General features: G+C 31.4%; 2 protein-coding genes across 2 annotated transcripts; one reads left to right on the plus strand and one right to left on the minus strand.

The window, feature by feature from the left end:
• The first annotated feature begins 3490 nt into the window (after positions 1-3490).
• Positions 3491-9612, plus strand: LOC136980612 (uncharacterized). The gene is made up of 7 exons (XM_067276751.1): positions 3491-3572; positions 3654-3741; positions 4393-4542; positions 4608-4877; positions 5695-5820; positions 5921-6193; positions 9397-9612. The coding sequence occupies exons 2-7, from the start codon at positions 3663-3665 to the stop codon at positions 9504-9506; spliced, it is 1008 nt and encodes a 335-aa protein (XP_067132852.1). The 5' UTR covers positions 3491-3572; positions 3654-3662; the 3' UTR covers positions 9507-9612.
• LOC136980613 (uncharacterized) lies at positions 9475-15859 on the minus strand. Its single transcript, XM_067276753.1, has 6 exons — positions 15769-15859; positions 15538-15690; positions 15211-15480; positions 15031-15150; positions 9798-10157; positions 9475-9724 (listed from the first exon to the last, which is right to left on the minus strand). Exons 1-6 carry the CDS (start codon positions 15857-15859, stop codon positions 9606-9608), a joined length of 1113 nt encoding a protein of 370 aa, XP_067132854.1. The 3' UTR covers positions 9475-9605.
• Between the last annotated feature and the right edge of the window lie 4332 nt (positions 15860-20191).

Genomic DNA, 20191 nt, shown 5'->3' on the forward strand with positions numbered 1-20191 from the left:
AAACATTTTTATATTCCACATACACTAAAAGTAGGCATATTTCTATTATTTGTGTCAAATACGTTTGCAGACCATTAACGTGTGCTGCGAGCCGGATTTGGCTTGCGATCGTTGTTTGGCACTGCTATAATTTTAGAAAATGAATTCGTTAATTATTTTGGAAATATTTGTTATGTGAATTTTTGTCGAGGTTACAATTCGATACATTGTTTCGTTTCGGTAAAGATCGCAATATTTTAAACAGAACCGAAAATAACATTAAATTTTGTTATTATTAAATTAAATATTTAATTTTTAAAAATATAATAATATTTTAAAGTTAGATTTAGAACATAAATAAATGTGAAGTACGAAATTTGATTTATTGGCAAGAACGCAGTAAAGATCTAAATCAGTGCTTTTGAAACTTTTTGTATAGCTCCACTCGATTAACGCATATTAAAAACCATTGAAACTCCGCCCTATTTTCAAAAAAATTTGACCTTGAGTTCAGTTTCAGTAATAGTATTGATCGTTAGGATTAATGTTGCTATTATGAAACAAAAATACCGCGCAGTTATTATTTTAATACGCACTTACATTCGTATTTAAATATACACCATTACTTTCCACTACGTATTTTTTTAAATTTTCTTAGAATAATTCCAAATATCGCGACATTCTCGAATAGCTCCTTGGCATAAAGAATATCACGAGACTCATTTCTTAAAGCACCGATCTAAACCTGCGAAAAATTGTCTACCATTATACTAAGAAATCGCACATTCTCTGTAATATATTTGCTCAATTTTGAATTAGAGTATTTTTATACAATTCTGGGAAAAAAAGCAAATATTAAATCATGTTGCAATTAATATAAAAGTAAAACTAAAATTTACGAATTGATGAAATAAATGTATTAAAAGAAGTTACTGAATAAAGTTTAGATTTAAAAGAGAGAGAGAGAGAGAACTACAGTAGTTTTACTGGTATTACGTAATAATTTATGGTTTAATTCTGTAATAAAGATTAAAAACTTTGTGGATAAATTGAAGAACTAAATCATTTCTTTATTCTCTTAACTTATCACCCAAATTGATTTATTTCTATCAAATACGTAATGAAAGGTTGATTTGAGCCTTATACCTGCCAAAATACCTTAAAGACTAATAAAGACAGAGTCACAAAAAAATTAGAATAACTAAATTAAGAAAAAAATTGTTCGATAAATGAGTGCAAACGTATGTTTATTCTTCAGAAGAATATTTTGAAAAAATAAATAAATAAATAAACTACATTTTAACATGTAGTTTATTTAAATTCATTTAATTCAGTAACGTAAAGATCAAACTTTGCAGTTTATATATATATATGCATTGCATCTATTATAGTATTTCCGTAATATATATACTCTTTCTATATATATTTATTTATTTATATTATGAATTACAATATATATATAATTACAATATATATATAATAAAAATATAGAAAATTGTAGTAGAAATTGTCTATATTTTGATTTCAATTAAAGACTAGATTAAAATATTTAGAAAACTGACTAAAAAGTCAATTGAATACGGTAAACCGTTAAGCTTGAAGTTTGCATGTTATTACTTACTAAAACCATAATTGTTTATATACGTTATGGCTGTAGAAATATAAAAGATTTCTTAACCTTTTTTTGCAAAAAAAAATTATGAAAATTTTCTTATCGGAAAAGCAATCGATTATTATTTGAATTTCAGCAATCGATTATTTGTTCTTTTGTATCACACAATAGGCTTTTTAGGTCGAGGTACTTTACAGTTTCCTCTACTTTTAGAGGTTTTTTTTTATAGGTTAATTTATTGTGTATTCTGAAACTTACTGTCTACTCATAACTTCTTATCGAAATCATCTTTCTGAATTTGATTGACTGGCAATTTAAGATCAATATTTCGTTACTAATGAGCAATGACATTGGTTGGTTTTAACTACAAGTATTTGTAGTAATGTTTTAAAATATGATTTTATAATTAATTAAATATTCACAGGAGAAATACCCCTGCTTTTGAAAGAAGTATAAATATTTTCGATTTAGAGTAAAATGTTTTCGTTAAAAGAAAATATTTAATTGGGAGAACAATGTTTGTCTTTTCTTTGTTTTATTTCCTCTTTCCGGTTTTTCTTGCAATACCTTATAACACCCAAATTATAAATTTTTGTTTTTAAACTAAATACTAAGGCTATATAAACTTTGAACCCGGATGAAAAACAGGAGATGTTTTGAATTATTATAAACTGTATATATATATATATATATGTAGGTGTGTGTGTGTTAATCTCTCAAATTATATATAGGCCTATATAATTTGACTCATATTCGATACTTATAATTTTTGAGTCGCAGAGTAATTAAATTCTACGATTTTTCTTTGAAATTTTCTAATTTCTTTAATTAAAACGAATGGTGTTGCTTTAAATGTTTTTAAATCTTGAAACTAATGCTTAAGCGGAAATAATATACTATACAGGATAGTGGCTTCTTTGCACGATCTCGAGCGTTTGATGCCACGCAGAGAAGCCTTACACAGTTTCATCACTTTTTTTGACTATGTCCAGTTCCTTTCTCTTTGAGTATTTTAAGTGGACAGAACGTGTTGTACCGATCTTTAGACGCTCTACAACTCTATAATTTAAATTATGCCGTTATCTTTTACGGGACCGGAGATAGGATTTACCTTTACCTATATGAAAGGAGATTTGGAGAGCATGGCATCCATATCAACGAACGGCTTATTACCGATTACCAATATTTCAGTGTAATTACATTCAGTTATTTCATTGCAAAAAGAAGGTATAGCTTGGTGCAATGTTTGTGTATGATCTATATAAAAATTTAACTTTTGGCCAATGAAAATTCAAAACAAAACAAAAGGCTTGCCATCAGTAAAAACGGTGAAATATATTTGCTACATATTTATTATAAAAATATATATAAATTATTGCAGATCGATTAATTAAGAACAAATTCACGAATTCACTTATGCGAATTGCTTTATTTTATAAATTGTGTAAGTTTTCCGACATATAGGCTATAGTTATTTCAATAATTTAAAAGATTTCATTGTATAAGTCATTTAGAGTTCAGTAACTTGGTCAAAATAACAGAATAATAAACAAGTTTGTGTCAAACTGTCACATAAAGCTAAACATTCGAATATAATAAAGCAAAATGTGATGCGAATTCTTTCATTACAACTATTAGAAGTTGGACAGCTTCAAATTATTTCTGCTCTATTAAAAATATTAATATTTTCTTCGTTTCTGAAAATATTCTACATTTTATTTTATTAAACCGGCTAACAACATATATATTTTTATTTCTTTATTTAAAATTTGTTTTATTTATGCAAATGACAACTAAAAGAAATAATGTTTTATTTAGTTTAATGGAAGTGGGTTACTCATAATTTCAAATAAACATTTTTTTTTTTTTTTTTTGTGTAATAAGTGATAAAAATGAATAGGATGCTTCCGGCACTCCACCTCCAAAATAAGCATTGATTTCGCATATATATAATTCATTAAAATATTGCCGTCATACAAAGGTAAGTAGATGTACTGTACTTAAACCTTAAACAATGGAGTTTGATGTTCTTCAGTACTGAAGTTTATTTTATTTTTTCCAGCAATCTGAGATGTGGACGGTGTTGCTATTGATTTTCCACTGTATATTCTTCTCTGCCTCTCTGTTTGACTTCCCAGGATTAACCTTGCGTAAATAGATTCGTCTTTTTTCTGTTATCCTTTCCTCCTAACAATTGTCACACGAAAAAGTTAACAGAATGATAGATTATTTTACTTTATTTTTTCCCTTTTTTATAGATTTTTACATTTGTTTTTGAAATAGTAGTGATAGATTATATTTTATTGCAAACTATATAGGCTACATTAGATAAAAATAAGTAGAGAATGCTTTGTCTAACAACTGTTACGACGATACGAGCCTACCTTTTATTATATTTTATTACTAATGCCATAGAAGCAATAAAAAGTACGCATCGGAGAAGCTATACATTTTGCGATCAAGACAGAATTGTATAGAAGCTGATAGGAAACCGGAAAGAAGAATGGGGTTTAAAATTAAATTCGGATGAGAACTTCTCTCTGAGAGAGTGATCAAACTTGAAATCAGAGTCCACTTTCCACAATATTCTTTGCATAGTCTGATAACAATAAGTAAAAATGGGTTTCCAAATTTATAAATTTTCTATTAGTGCCTTTCGGGATGTGCCCGAAAAGTATTACTAGAACTTTTCTTTCTCTGCTTAATTTTAATTTATGCTATAGTTGAAATATAGCTTGTCGATTTAATTCAAGATTCGAAAAATGAATTGAATGTTTATAATCAATAAAATAATTTTATAGAAGATCCATGGCGTTTCTTATATTTCTCGGGAAGACCTTGTGAAGGACGAGACGGAAGAATCGGGGTTTGCATGGAACCTAAGATCTGTGCCTGGAAAGGAGGAGTGGAAGTAGGCTCTTGTCAACAAGGACGTCGTATCTGTTGCTCGGGTTAGTGTCCGTCGCAGCTCGAAACATCATTTGGCTGTCAAACTAACCACTATGTTCCTTTTCAGCGTCGCGATCTTGCGGGCAGACCGTTTCGGTCAACGAAAGTTATTTTATTAACCCGGAATATCCAGAAAGTTTGTCGTCCGCTAGAGCTTGTTCGGTACGCTTAGCATCGGTATCCGATCTATGTCAAGTGCGTTTGGATTTTGAGGATTTTATTTTGCGGGGACCCGACTCTTCTACGGGACGTTGCGAACACGATGCACTGCGAGTGACTGGAGGAGACCGAAACGATTTGGTGCCTTCTTTCTGTGGGTCCAACTCTGGTCAGCACGGTAAGCATTCTTTTATTAAAATGTAGTGCTTTTCTTTTACTGTTATTTTAATATTTAAATTTGTAACTTTCTTTTGGAATAAAATAGTGTAATTTATGTCTTGTTTTAGTTATAAAAAGTAACTCCATTCGAATATAAGACAGATTTAAAATTTAAAACAATTATCAAATCATGATTACTTGCTTTAATAATAATCATAAGCGTTTTTTACATTATAACTTCAATTGTTAGATTAAATTTATAAAAATTTATAAAACTAGGAAACTCAAAGAAGTGATAAAATATAATATCTGAAACTGCTTTTTCTTAACTTCTATAAATATATGTAAGAAAGAAAGAAAAATAAATAATATAGAATGAAGAACTGAAATATACAACCAAAAGTAGATACTGTATATGTATTATCAGTAGTATAGATTCGATGCAAACAATGTCATAAATAAATAAATTTAAATAATAATAACACTATTGTTTCTATAGCTTCTTGTTCTTAGATTCGTAATTCTGATTAAACACAAATTTGCTTTAAAGAACTTATCACACAGAAACTTCGAGCAAATGGTAAACATATTAACACCGTTGCAAAAATATGGGAAAAATTCTAGAAAAATGTTTTATTAGTAATTATAAATTTTCAGAATTTTTGAATTATTTTAAAACTATATTTATAGAAGATACGTTAACTTATAATAATAATTAGTTTATTGACGTGTAAGAAAAAGATAATTCAATATCGATATCTTATTTATTCTAATTTCATTGTATTTAAACTTCTGTATTTACTGATCTTCAGTTTTTATTTAACAATGTTTTATAGCTTATATAGAAGTATATAGTTCCTCCGGTCCTCTGACTCTTACAGTAGTCACTTCTGAACACGCCGGAATAGACAGGAAATGGAAGATCAAGATAACTACGATCCGGTGCGAAAGCCCATGGAAGGGTAAGTAACGTCTTTATCTAATGTACAGTACTTACTTAGATCTCACGTTTATATAATATCGGAAGAAAATTTAATTTGATTAATTTGAACTGGTTTGCAGCACCAAATCTTTGTTTGCAATATTATCTGGGATCCAGCGGATCCTTGACCAGTTTCAATTACGGTCTAGGCGAAGATGGGAGAAGCGGTTATCCTGCTGGACTGAATTATGCTATCTGCATACGAAAAGAAGAAGGGATGTGTTCTCTGGCTATGATTGCTCGCTCAAAGTTTCAATTGGGACCAGCTCAAGAAAGATGTCCGGATGAATACTTAGCTGTCGACGGTGTCAGATATTGCGGAGAAGATGCTTTCAGTCAAATGGTACTCACAAGTAAGTCACGACATTTCGATTATTTGATCAAAAGAATTAATTATTATTTTTTTAATTCTGGAATATATATAATAAAATATCTGGCTTAATATACTGATTATCAGTGGCATAACTACCGATACAATGATGTAAGTAGTGCATCCGCACCAGGGTCCGTGCTCGATAAGGTCCCTCGACAGAAATTAAAAGAAAATTATTACTTAAGTTTCAATTAATTTATGCAATGGTGATAAAATTTTAATTTTCGTATGTACTTAAAATTGTAAAGTAGCATACAAAATATTACAAATACTAAAAAATATTGTTATCTAGGGACCTAGTTTTTTGTTTCTACTTTAGATCCCACACGTTCCCAGTACGTGATCTCCATTTTTTTCCCTTTTTGTTCTAGAACAATTTTTCTTATAGATGACTGGACCTTTCTTTAGAGGCTACTCAGCCATCCAATATTTAAAAAAAGTTCTTTAAAAACAAGGTTAATCCAATTAAAATTATAAAAATAATTTCTTAAAAATTGGGAAATGGGATCTTACGACGTCCTTTCTTACATCCATGTCCATTCGGGAGTTCGGGCCTTTATCCACTCAAAAATGCGCTGGAAAATGTAGATTTTTTGACTCGATCCCTCTGGCGACGATTTTCCATTTTAAGTTTTTCGAAGTTCTTGAATTTTTATTAAATATTGGATGGCTGAGTAGCCTCTAAAGAAAGGTCCGGTCATCTATAAGAAAAATTGTTCTAGAACAAAAAGGGAAAAAAATGGAGATCATCTAGGAAAGTAAAAAATGTTTCCAGAGCGACTATGTCTTAATTTATTAAACAAAAATTTAACATCCGACGAACTTCAAAAAACTTAAAATGGAAAATCGTCGCCAGAGGGATCGAGTCAAAAAATCTACATTTTCCAGCGCATTTTTGAGTGGATAAAGGCCCGAACTCCCGAATGGACATGGATGTAAGAAAGGACGTCGTAAGATCCCATTTCCCAATTTTTAAGAAATTATTTTTATAATTTTAATTGGATTAACCTTGTTTTTAAAGAACTTTTTTTAAATATTGGATGCTGATGTAAGTAGTGCATCCGCACCAGGGTCCGTGCTCGATAAGGTCCCTCGACAGAAATTAAAAGAAAATTATTACTTAAGTTTCAATTAATTTATGCAATGGTGATAAAATTTTAATTTTCGTATGTACTTAAAATTGTAAAGTAGCATACAAAATATTACAAATACTAAAAAATATTGTTATCTAGGGACCTAGTTTTTTGTTTCTACTTTAGATCCCACACGTTCCAAGTACGGCACTGCCAGTTATAGCCAATATTATATAACGCACTACAGCAATTTTAAGATACAGTATGTTAAGATTCATTTTAAAGTAGAGCCTTATTTGCGATTAAAAAAGAATGCCCACTGTTGCTTGGGAAGTCAGGGGTTGAGTTGTCCTCATCATAGAGCAGCATATGTTTCCTGCAGGGTGGCAAAGAGTAACTCAGTGAAGGGGTTTGGCAATTTGTGGGAGATGAAATCAGAGAGAAGGAGTGAAGGGGTCTGAATTTTAAGGTAGCTTACATACTGTACATCGGAAAGTAATAAGCTTTCCAATGATCCCTTGGCACGGATCTATTTCCTCACAATTGCGACTTTCTTTTAGGCATTTTCTCGTCGATAAGACTCACTCGCACATGACTACACCTGAAAAGTAACCGAAAGAACTCAATTTATGTAGGTAGAAATCTGATAACATAAGACTAATTCTTATTTTTAATTAATGGTATGATTAATACTAAAACGAGCAATTATTTATTGTGACATTGTCATAATGCCGGTTTGCATTTTTAATCATATTTTTAAAATATATTTAATTTAAAATATATGCTCTCCATCTCAGATTAGTAGTCTTGCCTCTGCCTCTGTACATCATACTTTTCCTGTTAGCAACAGAGTCATGCCGTCATCTATCTAACGCCTTACAGGAAAAAAGTTTTGAATTGAAATAACGTGACTTCCAGTTTGCATCGGAAGATCATATATAGTTAATCAGGTAATCGGGGTTTCCTGTATCTAATCTTTCCATATCTTGTCTTTAGTTTCATTTATCTAACACCGTTCTCTAGATTATGGAAAGACGGACAGACAAAAGACAGTGGGAATTTATAGATCTACAATTTTTTCAAATTGCAGCCCAACAATGAACAGATTAAAAAGCTATAGTACTACGCACAAAAGTTTAGTTTCATCTATGTAAAATAAATTCGTTCCTTATGCAGTGGCGGATTACCCAATAGGCGCACTAGGCGCCTCGTTGTCACAAGGGGCTCAAAAACTATATCATAGCAAAAAGATAATATGCCTCTAAGACTTTATAATATACGCTTTAAACGTTTAGTAAAGAAAAACTTATTATTTAAGGATTTTATTTGTTAACAAAATTGCGTCTAGGGCTTCAAAGGAATATAATCCGCTAACTGCCTACCAGAGTAAAAAACGTGCTCGTGGAATGCACACTGTAGGTGTAGGGATAGTGAAAATATTTAGAGGGGACCTCAAAATTGAAATGCGCCTGGGGCCTCTCAAGCGCTAAATCCGCCACTGTCCTTCTAGTGCAAGTATCCATTCACGTAAGAATGTTATTATAAGAAACGAACGACCAAAGACAATATTAACAAAACACAACTGCATGAATCGAAACCAAAACAGTAAATATAAGATAATAAATTCAAAAATACCCACAAGCTGATAAATGGGCTCGACCTTGAACGCAGCAGACAAATGACGATGCAAGAAAATACAGCGGGTAAAAACATCGTTCTCGTGCATTTTCCCTTTTTAATATGAAAATATATATTGCCTGTGTTCATCTGGAAGGAATAAGCTTTCTAATAACAAAACATATTTTAAGTTTCAGTAGAACAAACATTCTCGCTTTATAGGCCTATATTATATACCTATCTATGTCTACACTAATGTGTAGACACAGCGAACCATATCATATACCTATCTACACTAATGTGTAGACAGGTATATGATATGGTTCGCTGTTAATTATCTCTTGCACTCACGCTTTAAATTATAAAACATGTATTAAAAATGCGAGAATATTTGTGAATCTCATACTGAATGAACGTTAAGTCATACATATCAATTTTAAAAATGAAATTAAAAAACAAAGAATTAAATGCCGATTTCAACCCTTTTTTTCAGGTGAGGGTGGACCGATGATAGTATTTTTTAAAAGTCCTCGTACACCGAGTGGTAATTGGATGGGTTTTGATTTGAGATATCGACAAATACCCTGTATCACTAATAAGTAAACAGGTTTTATTAAATGAGAGAAAAATTTTACATCAGTTGGAGATTAAAGTGTTACTAAAAACAAATTGTTATTCAATAAAATACATACGATACACTCGCTAATCGGTGTCGTTTCTGGACGATGGGCAAAGCATCTGCTCATAATCTAAATTGAATCCTTGTGCATTCTCCTCAGAATCGGTAACGAAATTGACTACGAAGGGACCACCGGTATTATCTATTCAAAGCAGAAAAAATTAGGAAAAAAACCGTGCGCATAAGAAGGAAGAAATATAAAAAGAATCACTTACCGGTTACCGGAAGATTTTCAGTGGGATTCTCCTCTTCAAGGGAAGGATTGAGCCTACTTCCACAGTATCTTACGCCTCCCAGCAGCAAGTAGTCGGTAGGACACTCCATAATTCCTAAGCCAGCTTCTCCACCGTTGACAGTAGGTTCATTTCCAGCATCGACATTGAAGATGGCAAAAACGGAACCATCCTTTACTCGATATTCTATGGTGCAACGACCCGATTCTTTGCGTAAACAGATAGCATAATTCAGGTTACGAGGATATCCTCCGCTAACGCTAGGAGCATTTTGAGCGTCATAGTTGAAACTCTGGAAGTTACCAGTGACGCCCGTGTAATATTGCAGACAATTAGCAGGAGCTATTGGCAGAAACATAATAAATTTATTCTTAATATTACATAACTCAAACTCTTTTAATGAAAGCGTTATATTTTCTTGCTCTGATATGGGAAAATCTATTAAACTTTTTCCTTTCTTTAAGTTCTAAGAGTCTGTAATCTCAGAAACGGTGGATTTTTATATATTTATCAAAAATAAATATGTTATACAGTAAATAATGATTACAATAGTATAGAACAGGAGATCAAATCTATTTATTTAAACTTTTATTTGTTATATGTGCTAATGAATTAGTGTTATAAAATGAAATAAAAATATAACATTTCATTTTTATGAAGATGATATAATTTACATAAGAATAATATTGGTGTAGAAAGTTGTTTAACCACTTTTCAAAAGAAAGGAAGAAAATATTGAATGTCGTAATAAAACTATTACAGTATTTCAAATTATAGATGAGTAATATTCGAATACTTAGTAAATTAAATTACCTTATGTAATTTATTTAGTTAACAAATAATTTATTGTTCTCGTTCTCACCTACTGGAGATTTTTATTTAAGAAAACGAAAATTCGAAAACGTTTATCTATTATAAAAAGAACACTTTTACTTTTCCGGGTGTTATATATAATAGCCGGGAAAGTATGACACTCGGTCAAAAAATGACCCTCAAGATTTTTACAATTTTGGAGTCAGGATCTTGAAACGTCAAGAAATGCAAAAATTATGACATTTTGCAGGGAGGTTTGCTTATTGAGGAAAATGCTTCTAGAAACTGTCAGGAAAATCGGACTATTGGTTCCGGAAAGATTGAGGGAGTGGGTTCGTATCACCCAAACCAATGATTCAATTTTCCTGAAAATGTCTAAACATTTCCTTCTAATACACAAACCTTCCTGTAAAATGTCAGAAATTGTCGACGTAGGGCACAGGAGTTAATGAGCCTCAAAGTAAATGAAAAAATCTTGCCCGTTACATTAAAATTCTACATACAGGAAAAAAAACCGTTAAGGTTTTTTGTATTTCTCGACGTTTCAAGGTTCCCTGAGACCGAAAGATCTTTATATGTTTATGACGTAGGGGAGGGTAATATAATTCCGCCTAAATGACTCCTTTTTTTAAGGAGTAATCAATCTTATTATGTACCGTATATCCAAAGACTTAAAGATAATGGTAGCAATTATTATTTGATGAAAACAAATAAACAATGCCGGAAAAGTCCAGTAACAAGTTACCAGCTTTTTACTACAGCAAATATAAAATTTTGTAACAAGGATGCCAAAGCAATCATCTATATTGTTAGACTTATCGATGATAGTTTTAAAGAAAACAAATGATCATAGATAGAGTGTATGATAGGAAACTACGCTATCAGTACTCAATATTAAAAAATTGTTTAAATTGGGATTACCTCACGTCTACTTAAAATGCATTTTTTGAATACATCGGGTCATCAAGAAATTATTTACGGATTTTAATTGTCAGTTGTAAAGCATCGTAACTACACTATCAAACAATGCATTTAATCGAAATAAGAACCATTGGGTTTAACACTTTTGCTACTGTGATACTGTAAAATATTTTCTTGATAACCCAATATTTTTAAGTTTGACAGCCGGATGAACTTTGACATGTTCTAACAACAAATTATGTAGCTTATAACCCGGTAGCTGGGGGGGCTACATTTTGTAAAGGCGATTTTGACTGCCAGATCTCAGCTGTTATGAACTATAGTATATTCGAGTCACAGTAAATGTGTGTTTTCCCAAGAACGAGTTAAATATCCATATTTATGATTCATACTTAATACATCTGATTTTATTTACATAAAATTAACAATTTCATTTAAAAAAATTTATATATTCTATGGTCTATCGTCTATAAAAGCTGTCTGTTCCTACTGAATCCTGTAAATTATCCAAATGAGTATTATCTGTAATAAAAGAGTTGAAAACAAATAATTAGAGCGAACAAAGAAGAATTAAGAGACAAACTGTTAAAATAAGAAAAATAAAAGAATTCTAGTTTATCCGAGTTTATGACCCAATCTGGAGATGTGAAGCGTTACATAGTAAAAGAATATATCCGCCATAAACACAGAGTCGGCCATTTCTTCCAAGTTGACTCTCTACTATTGAAGACTAAACATTTAACTGCGGTCGAATCATACTTGTATATGATTAATTCTTTCTCCTGTATAGATATTTGGCATAAAAATAATGTACTAAACACTTGTTAATCGGTCATTTCTTGCACAGGGCACAAGATTAGCGAGAGTGAATAGCCCGAAAGGTAATGAATGACGTGACATGTTCCTCGGTACTGATTTTTTTGGAGCTGTACTGATATTGTTTTTGTGAAATTATGTACAATAATTTGTAAGTTTAATTTTTTAATGAATCATGTTACTAGTTTACTGTATATATTATAAAAAACAGGGATAATTGACAAACATATTACTGTAGAATGGGGTATTCCGGATTAGTAAGGACGTACTGCACAATTGGAGAAAAATTCTTTCCAAAGTTTTGATAGAAGAAAGTCTAAAAACAATTATAAAAAGTGACATTTAAAAAATTATGTCAAATGTATTTCAATTTAGTAAATTTCTTGCACTCTGGATTAAAGTTATAAATAATTTTTACATTTTTCAGAGATTACGAAGCTGATCTCGACTCGAAATATGTATAAGATTTAGTGACTACATAAACTATGTGGATTTAATCACGTAATCAGATATACGAATAATATACCAGTGCCGGTAGAGCTTATGGAGCTCTACTAGCTCATCATTAATTCATCATAAAGCCGTAGTGTTTTTGGGTGTTGTAAACGTAATTTTATAAAGAAATTAAGTTCAGGTTATTATCTACGTGAAACATAGCGTTAATGCAAGATGTTATAACAAATTTTGAATTAATGAAACATGTCTTGATTTGTAATGCATTAGAAGTTATATAAGTTTCAAACAGAAGGTAGGTTGAGAAAAGAACTCTTCCAGAATTCACAGAAACTCGGACAGATGACATAAAAGAAGTCAAAGTGCAAAATGCATTAAACTGCTTCGATGGCCACAGTTCGTTATTGCATATTTGAAACGTATATCTTTTGTTTAAAATCCATTCATCAACAACAGGGTTAGACAATCTTTTAAATGGCGGGCCAAATTTTCTAGATTATAACGATTTATAACATGCCTGGTCAACAATTCGATCGCGATCGACCAATTGATTGGAAAAATTACATACGTTAGAGGACCGGAGTTGGCCTGCGGGCCATAGGTTATCTATACAGCGTGTATGACCGAAGCTTTTGTGTATATGATTGGGTGGGCTTTATTTGCGCCATATGCTGCCAAATAAAAAAAAGTTTCATTCTAAATTTAGAAGTTTTTGAACTTAATCAGTGGATAAAAATTCGAAATTACTGTTATTATTTTCGACACTATTTTATATTTTAATAACCTTATTTATTCTTTTATATTGTTCATTTTATTATTTTATCTAGTGTAATTTATTAAAAAAATAAGATTATGGAGGCATTTTAAACGTATACTAGTAGATGTCTAAATTTTGGTATTAATTAGTTAATCTATATATAAAATATGTTTGATGTAATGTTATTTTCGTCATTCCTCGATTTTTGAACAATTAATAACGTTATGCGGAGATTCATTTCATAAGCGACATCATAGATTAGGTTAAATACAAAATATTCTTAATAATATTTTATTGTAATAAACTTGAGAGAATATTTTATGTTCATCTATTCATTCGCAAATTCTTTAAATAATTGATTGCTTATCCATCACTCATGTATTAGACCTATGGAGATAACGTATTAAATGCGAGTTTATTGAATTCAGCACAAAAATATTACTACATTAACTAGGCCTATATTTTTATATTATTGTGTTTTTACTCATAAAATCCCTTTCTTTTAGTTCGTAGCATTCATTATAAAAACGTCCCACCAATGGCTCAGCGGATAAAACCATTGAACACAGGCAGGGACGAATTTGGGGGTCATGGAGTACAGATGCACCTCCTTCTGAGTAAACTTTTATCCGGAGTAAATTTTATTATACCCCAGATTGCTTTTTTCTGCATTCCTTCCAAAGATTTCTGAATCCGCTACTTAACACTGATAGTACTGTACAGTGATGGGCATGGGTTCACACCCGACCACGGACTAATCATGTGGATTTTCCCGGGTTTTCTTTCCGTGTCTAACACCTAATTAAGGGCCAGTTTCCCATATAAAGTCCTACTGGAAAGGCATCTCTTTTCGCAGATCGTCCATATTTCGCGCTTCGTATTTAAACCAAACCGTTATAAAAACATTGCTTATATGATTTATTATAATAAATATTAAAAAAACAACTACAGAAAGAATAATTGCTACAGTTAGAATGATTTACGTCAAGAATAATTAATTACTCTGACAGTAATGTAATTTTTACATTATTGTCAGAGTAAAATAGGCCTACAAATTTACAAATTTCGTATATAAACTTAAAACAACGAAGCTTTCTGAAAGCAATGCGATACATAATAATTATTGTCTAAGAAGTCGATTTCTTCGGGAATAAAAATTTTGAGTTTTTCTGAAGACAGTTTCTATTTGTAGTGATCGAAAATGGCCGAAATGATTAATTTAATATTTACGAATTGAAAAGGAATTTAATAAACAAAAAGTAAATAAAATAAGTTAAAGAATTATCATCTCGATTTATCTTCCCTAGATTTTGCTAAAACTTATTACATTAATTCGCTACTCGAAAGCATTTTGGCTCTTCTGATATTAGGAATAGGGGTCATTGAGCTTGATTTTCGTGTTCAGTCTGTCGCGCTTTATTTAATTATAAATGAATTAAACGTACAGTACAGTACCTTTCCATGGACTGTTGCATTCGATCTGGCAAACTTTAACGCTCCAGCGTCTCGGTCCTTGACCATTAGTCACTGTGTTCAGATTTACCAGCGTATTGGAGTCATCGACGTCTACGTACACTGAAAGAGCAAAATGCTTTAGATAAAGATTATAGAAAATAACCGATAAGAGCTACTTACTGTGTTGACCAGAATTAGAACCGCATAGGGTAGGTATCACATTGTTAGAATTCTGTCCAGTGACGGTAAAGGAGTCGGAAATGCACTCTCCTGCAACGGGGTTAAGCAATCGAAAATCATCAAAGTCCAAACGTAGTTGGCAGATTTTAGGAGACTGGGGGCGTCTGATTGCCACCGTGCAGCTCTGATTGCCATCGTAGGTGCCCGGATAACCCGGATTAGTGAAGTAGGTACAGTTTTGCGTGATGATGCCGCCACACGTTCGTTGAACTGAAATAATCAGAATTATCACTCTCGAAAGTAAAGATAATAAAAAAAGTCACTTACAAATACAACAAACTCCGTAACCTCTGGCACAACTGCCTTGTGGAAGACCGGAAAGTCGTCTACATTCTCCAATATTGTAGCAAGTTCCGACTTGTCCGTCTGGTAGATAACAGGGAGAATTAGGAAACTGAACAATTGTAAAAAGTGAAATTCCTGAAAGAAAATGCAAATTAAACGAATGATGCTTCGTTTCAAATGTAAAGACAGAGAAAAAATAAAATAAAACACGACCTTTGGCTTTACGATGAGAAATGCTTCCTTGTCCCGCAGATCGGAGTAGAGTCCAAACAGCTGCTTGCACCAGTACGAAGAACAATTCCATATCTAGCAAATGTAAGAATTGATTTGAAGATGGTCGACTTTTGAACTTTGATAATCTATTTATAGTAAGATAGAAGTGCAGATAATAGTACATTTTGATTCCGAAACAGAATTATACTTTGCAAGAACATTTTCTTTCTAAAAACTTAATTATCATATATTTTAGTTTACAAAATCATATCTTTTAAACAATGTAGTAAAATATATTAACGTTGTAAGTACTGTACTGTATTTATTAGAATAATAAGAAATACAGCGTAACTGGGTGTCGGACGGACTTTTCTGGTAAACATGAAGGCAGAAAGTTGAACACATAGTAATTTCAATATATATATATACTATCAGTGGCGTAGCGAGGGGAGTGCAAGGGGGGTCTATCATGCACCGGACGCCACTCGCAGAGGAGCGCCCAAATGGTCTCCAAGACAAACTATATGTGTTTCTGGAGGGGGAGGTGGCGCCAATAAAGTGTCGTGCCCAGGGCCGGATTTACATAAGGGCATTTGGGGCCTGTGCCCAGGGCCCCCCACAAAATAGGGGCACCCACAAAATAGGAGCCCCCACAAAACTGAAAAAAAATTATGTTTAAACATAATTTTTTTTCTATTACCGCGACAGCCTAGTGTGGCCTAATCATGAGGGCAACAGGCAGAGAAAACCAAACCCGGGAAAAAACCTATGAAACATCGGAAAATTTCGGGAAAAAATTTCACATAGGTATTTTTCAGTTAAATTAAAATAATTAGTTTTACACAATAAAATATATATGTGTTTACAATAACCTTATTTTTAAATAAATTTACAACTTCCTAGTTCAAATCTAATTGAAAGTACAGTATTTTGTGTAAATTTTCTAAATCATCAAATTTGCCTACTCTTAAAGGGGGGACCCCCACCGAATTTGTGCCCAGGGCCCCTGGATTGGTAAATCCGGCCCTGGTCGTACCCCGGGCGCCAGTTATGTTCGCTACGCCACTGTAATATACACATAAATGCAGACATAGAAATTACGATAACGAACAGAAATGCATAAAAAGAGCACACTCTAAGTTGTAACACTAATGTAAGTTATGTTCAATATCTAGATATTGAAAATAGCCTAACTTGTGTTACAACTTACAACGATTTTAAGCTTGTATTACACTTCTCTATAACATAGGCTTGAAAATATAAATAAGCTTGAAAATCCAGTGCCATATTTTAAAGGGCCTTAGAATTTTACTTTAAAAGTATATTTTGAGCCTATTCTAATTCTTAGTCAATTATTCCGTTTGTTAATTAATCAATCCTGTTTTTTAATTATTCTGTCAGTAAGGTGTATTTCTATATTTTTCAAATCCTTAATTCTTTAAATTATGTTATTGTTTTAGAAGAAAATTGGACGACAAACTGGAATCAATGTTTTCATTAATCACATTCATTCGGGGAGAATAGTATTAGTCTCATGTCAGAGTAAAATTTATTTTATTTCGAATTTTTAAATTCGATTACTCCTAACGAAATTAAATTAATTTATAAATTAATAAGAAATGGCATTAGGGATTCTTAAATTTGAGTCAAAGATATAAAAAGCAAATTAGAAAAACAATATAATTTAAAAATTCCTGTAACACAAAAATATACTTTCTTTTCGAAGGAGTCAATGTTTTACTCACCTTAGCAGCAACGGGGTGTGTGACCGTCCCGACAGCTGATGTCGTCGTAATTCTATGATCAAAAAGGCGACTCGTGTGGTCGGTCAAGGAAAAATTTTGTCAAGTATCAGCTGAGTTCGTCTATTCAAATTTCTGCACCCTCTTCACACACGAGACTCTAAAGTGCACGGAGTGCTCGAAATAAATGTACCGAGACGACCTATCAACGGACGAATCTAGTTTAACTCGAACAATTTGTCTTTTGTTAGTTGTATCTTATGAACATATTCAATGATTATTCATAACAATAGATATGATACTCATCTGAATGGCCAACTTCTTTCATTTATTTCTTTCCATTTTTTAGCAAGTTTTATGATGGATTATATCAAACAATCGCTCTCTTAATATCTCATTTATTAATCTTTCGGTTCTTTCAGTTATGATCAAATGCACTCCTTTTATAGTTAGGCGTATACGAAATTTTATACATGATTAATATAAAAATACGAGATCTGTTTTCCTATATTTTGATGCGGTTTGCTCGTTATCGATTTAATGAATGATGATAGAAAAGGCACAAAACACAAAAATAGATTTTTAAAAGACAAAATATGATTTATCCATGTCTTTGGTATTATATTGATATAATGTTTACTCAACAATTAATGATACTCGATCATACGTTAGGTAAACAATATTTCGAGAAAATATTACACTAAACGACTTCATAAATTTGCTTGGTACAAAACAGCATGATAAATATTACAGTAAAGAAAGAATCTTTTAGAGTTCTTAAAGCTTTTCAATTTTAGTAGGCCTATATAAATTGCACCATGAACAATTCGTTTTCAGAAGGCTCACCGTAAAAATTATCGTTTACAAGTAATTACGGAGTTATGAAACAAAATCCCAAACTTTTTAATCGAGAAAATTAATATATAAAATAAATTAAATGCGAATACCGTAGCAAAATGTGTTAAATAACAATGCCGTAAAGCAGATCAAATATTTTCTAAGTTAAAGCTTTTTAGATGGGACTAAATGAGATTCATTTTATTAGATGACACCTCAACGTAAATTGTAAATTACGTTGAGGTGTCATCTGAAAAAATTTTCTCTAATAAAATGAATTATATGCAGTGAAACTTTCATTAAATGCTAGACTAAAACAAAGTAAAAAAATAAATGGAAGATGAAAAAAGAGAAAAATGAATTATGCTTTTCAAGATAAAAAGTGAAAAGATTTGTATACAGAAAGATAACAGACAGCAAATTACTAACAGAAAACAAGCGAATAAGCAGATTTAAATATAAATTTGCCTAAAGTACAGTAATTTACACTATTTTTGATAAATAAATAAAGTATGATGTAGTGAATTCTGGGCATTCACGGAAAATTTACTTTTCTACAACAAAATATTCGCCGATCTCCGAATCAAATTGGTCTGAATTGATTGCGAATGAGTTTGACTATTCCAATTTATCACAGTGTACTGTATATAACTGCGAAGCAAAGACTGGATCGGATCTACACAGAAGTGGATGGGTTAAAAATGTCCCTCCCTCCCAGGATACTTTGAACACAATAAAGCTGTTTAATTTATATAATAATTACAATTATAGACATTTGAATTATAAATCAGTAAAATGTACAATTTTAAGTGTAGATTAAAATAAAACAATTCATTACACGAATATTAAATGAATAAAATTCTTTCATAAAATATCATTGGAGAATTTCACGCAGATATGCTTCATTCAAATCAATTACAAAAATGCAGATACTGTGTGTTGTAAGAATAAACATTTTTATTACAGAAAGCTTTTTTTATTCTGACAATAAATTATATTTAAAAATAACTGCAATTTACTTAGGTCTGGTATTAACTGAGCAAAAATATCACTTATATCGTCATAACCTGTTTTATTGATGTCTTCATTTTCAATATTTAATATCGCTAACGACTCGAAACGACTTTATTGACCTAGTATAGGCCTAATTTTAAACGCTTTTCACAGTATTGAAAATCTTTTTCCCGAAGCATTCGGTATAGGAATTATAAAATAAATTTCTAAAAGTGTTAATGCATTTGGGAATTATTTTATTGTTCTATTTGTCTTAGATGAATCTATTAAAATTAAATTAAATTTTTTTTAAAGGCTAACATCTATTTATTTAGATTTCGACGAAGACAAAATGTATAACTCCTTTTTTTCCAAGTCCTTATCAATTTATAGACCCTGTTGTTTAATACAGACTAAGAAAAACATTTCAATTTGTTGTAGATTTCGATTGAAAAATGAATAAGCATATTTAAATTTAATTACAAATTACCACAAAGCCATCTTAAGCAAAACTCTTAATTTAACGTCATTGTTTGAAATTTATTATTGTATAACTGAAGAGACCACACTGCACCTACCAAAACGAACCTATCCAGTGTTATCGGATTGGTAAAGTTACGCCATCTGTTAACTGAAATCGCCATATTAAAAACGATTACAAAAATGTACTGTACTTATAAAAGCACAATAAATGCGTCAAAATTAAACCCAAACCTTTACGAAATGTACTCTAAAAATGTTTTAATATCTTATAACAGTTCAATATGTTCATTTATTGCACTTGCTAAGACTGCAATTAACTTCTCTACAAGACTTTTCAATCAATTTTGTAAGATTTCTACATGCAAATC

This window comes from Centruroides vittatus, unplaced genomic scaffold (assembly GCF_030686945.1).
Source record: "Centruroides vittatus isolate TY-2023 unplaced genomic scaffold, ASM3068694v2 contig_717, whole genome shotgun sequence".
Classification (NCBI taxonomy): domain Eukaryota; kingdom Metazoa; phylum Arthropoda; class Arachnida; order Scorpiones; family Buthidae; genus Centruroides; species Centruroides vittatus.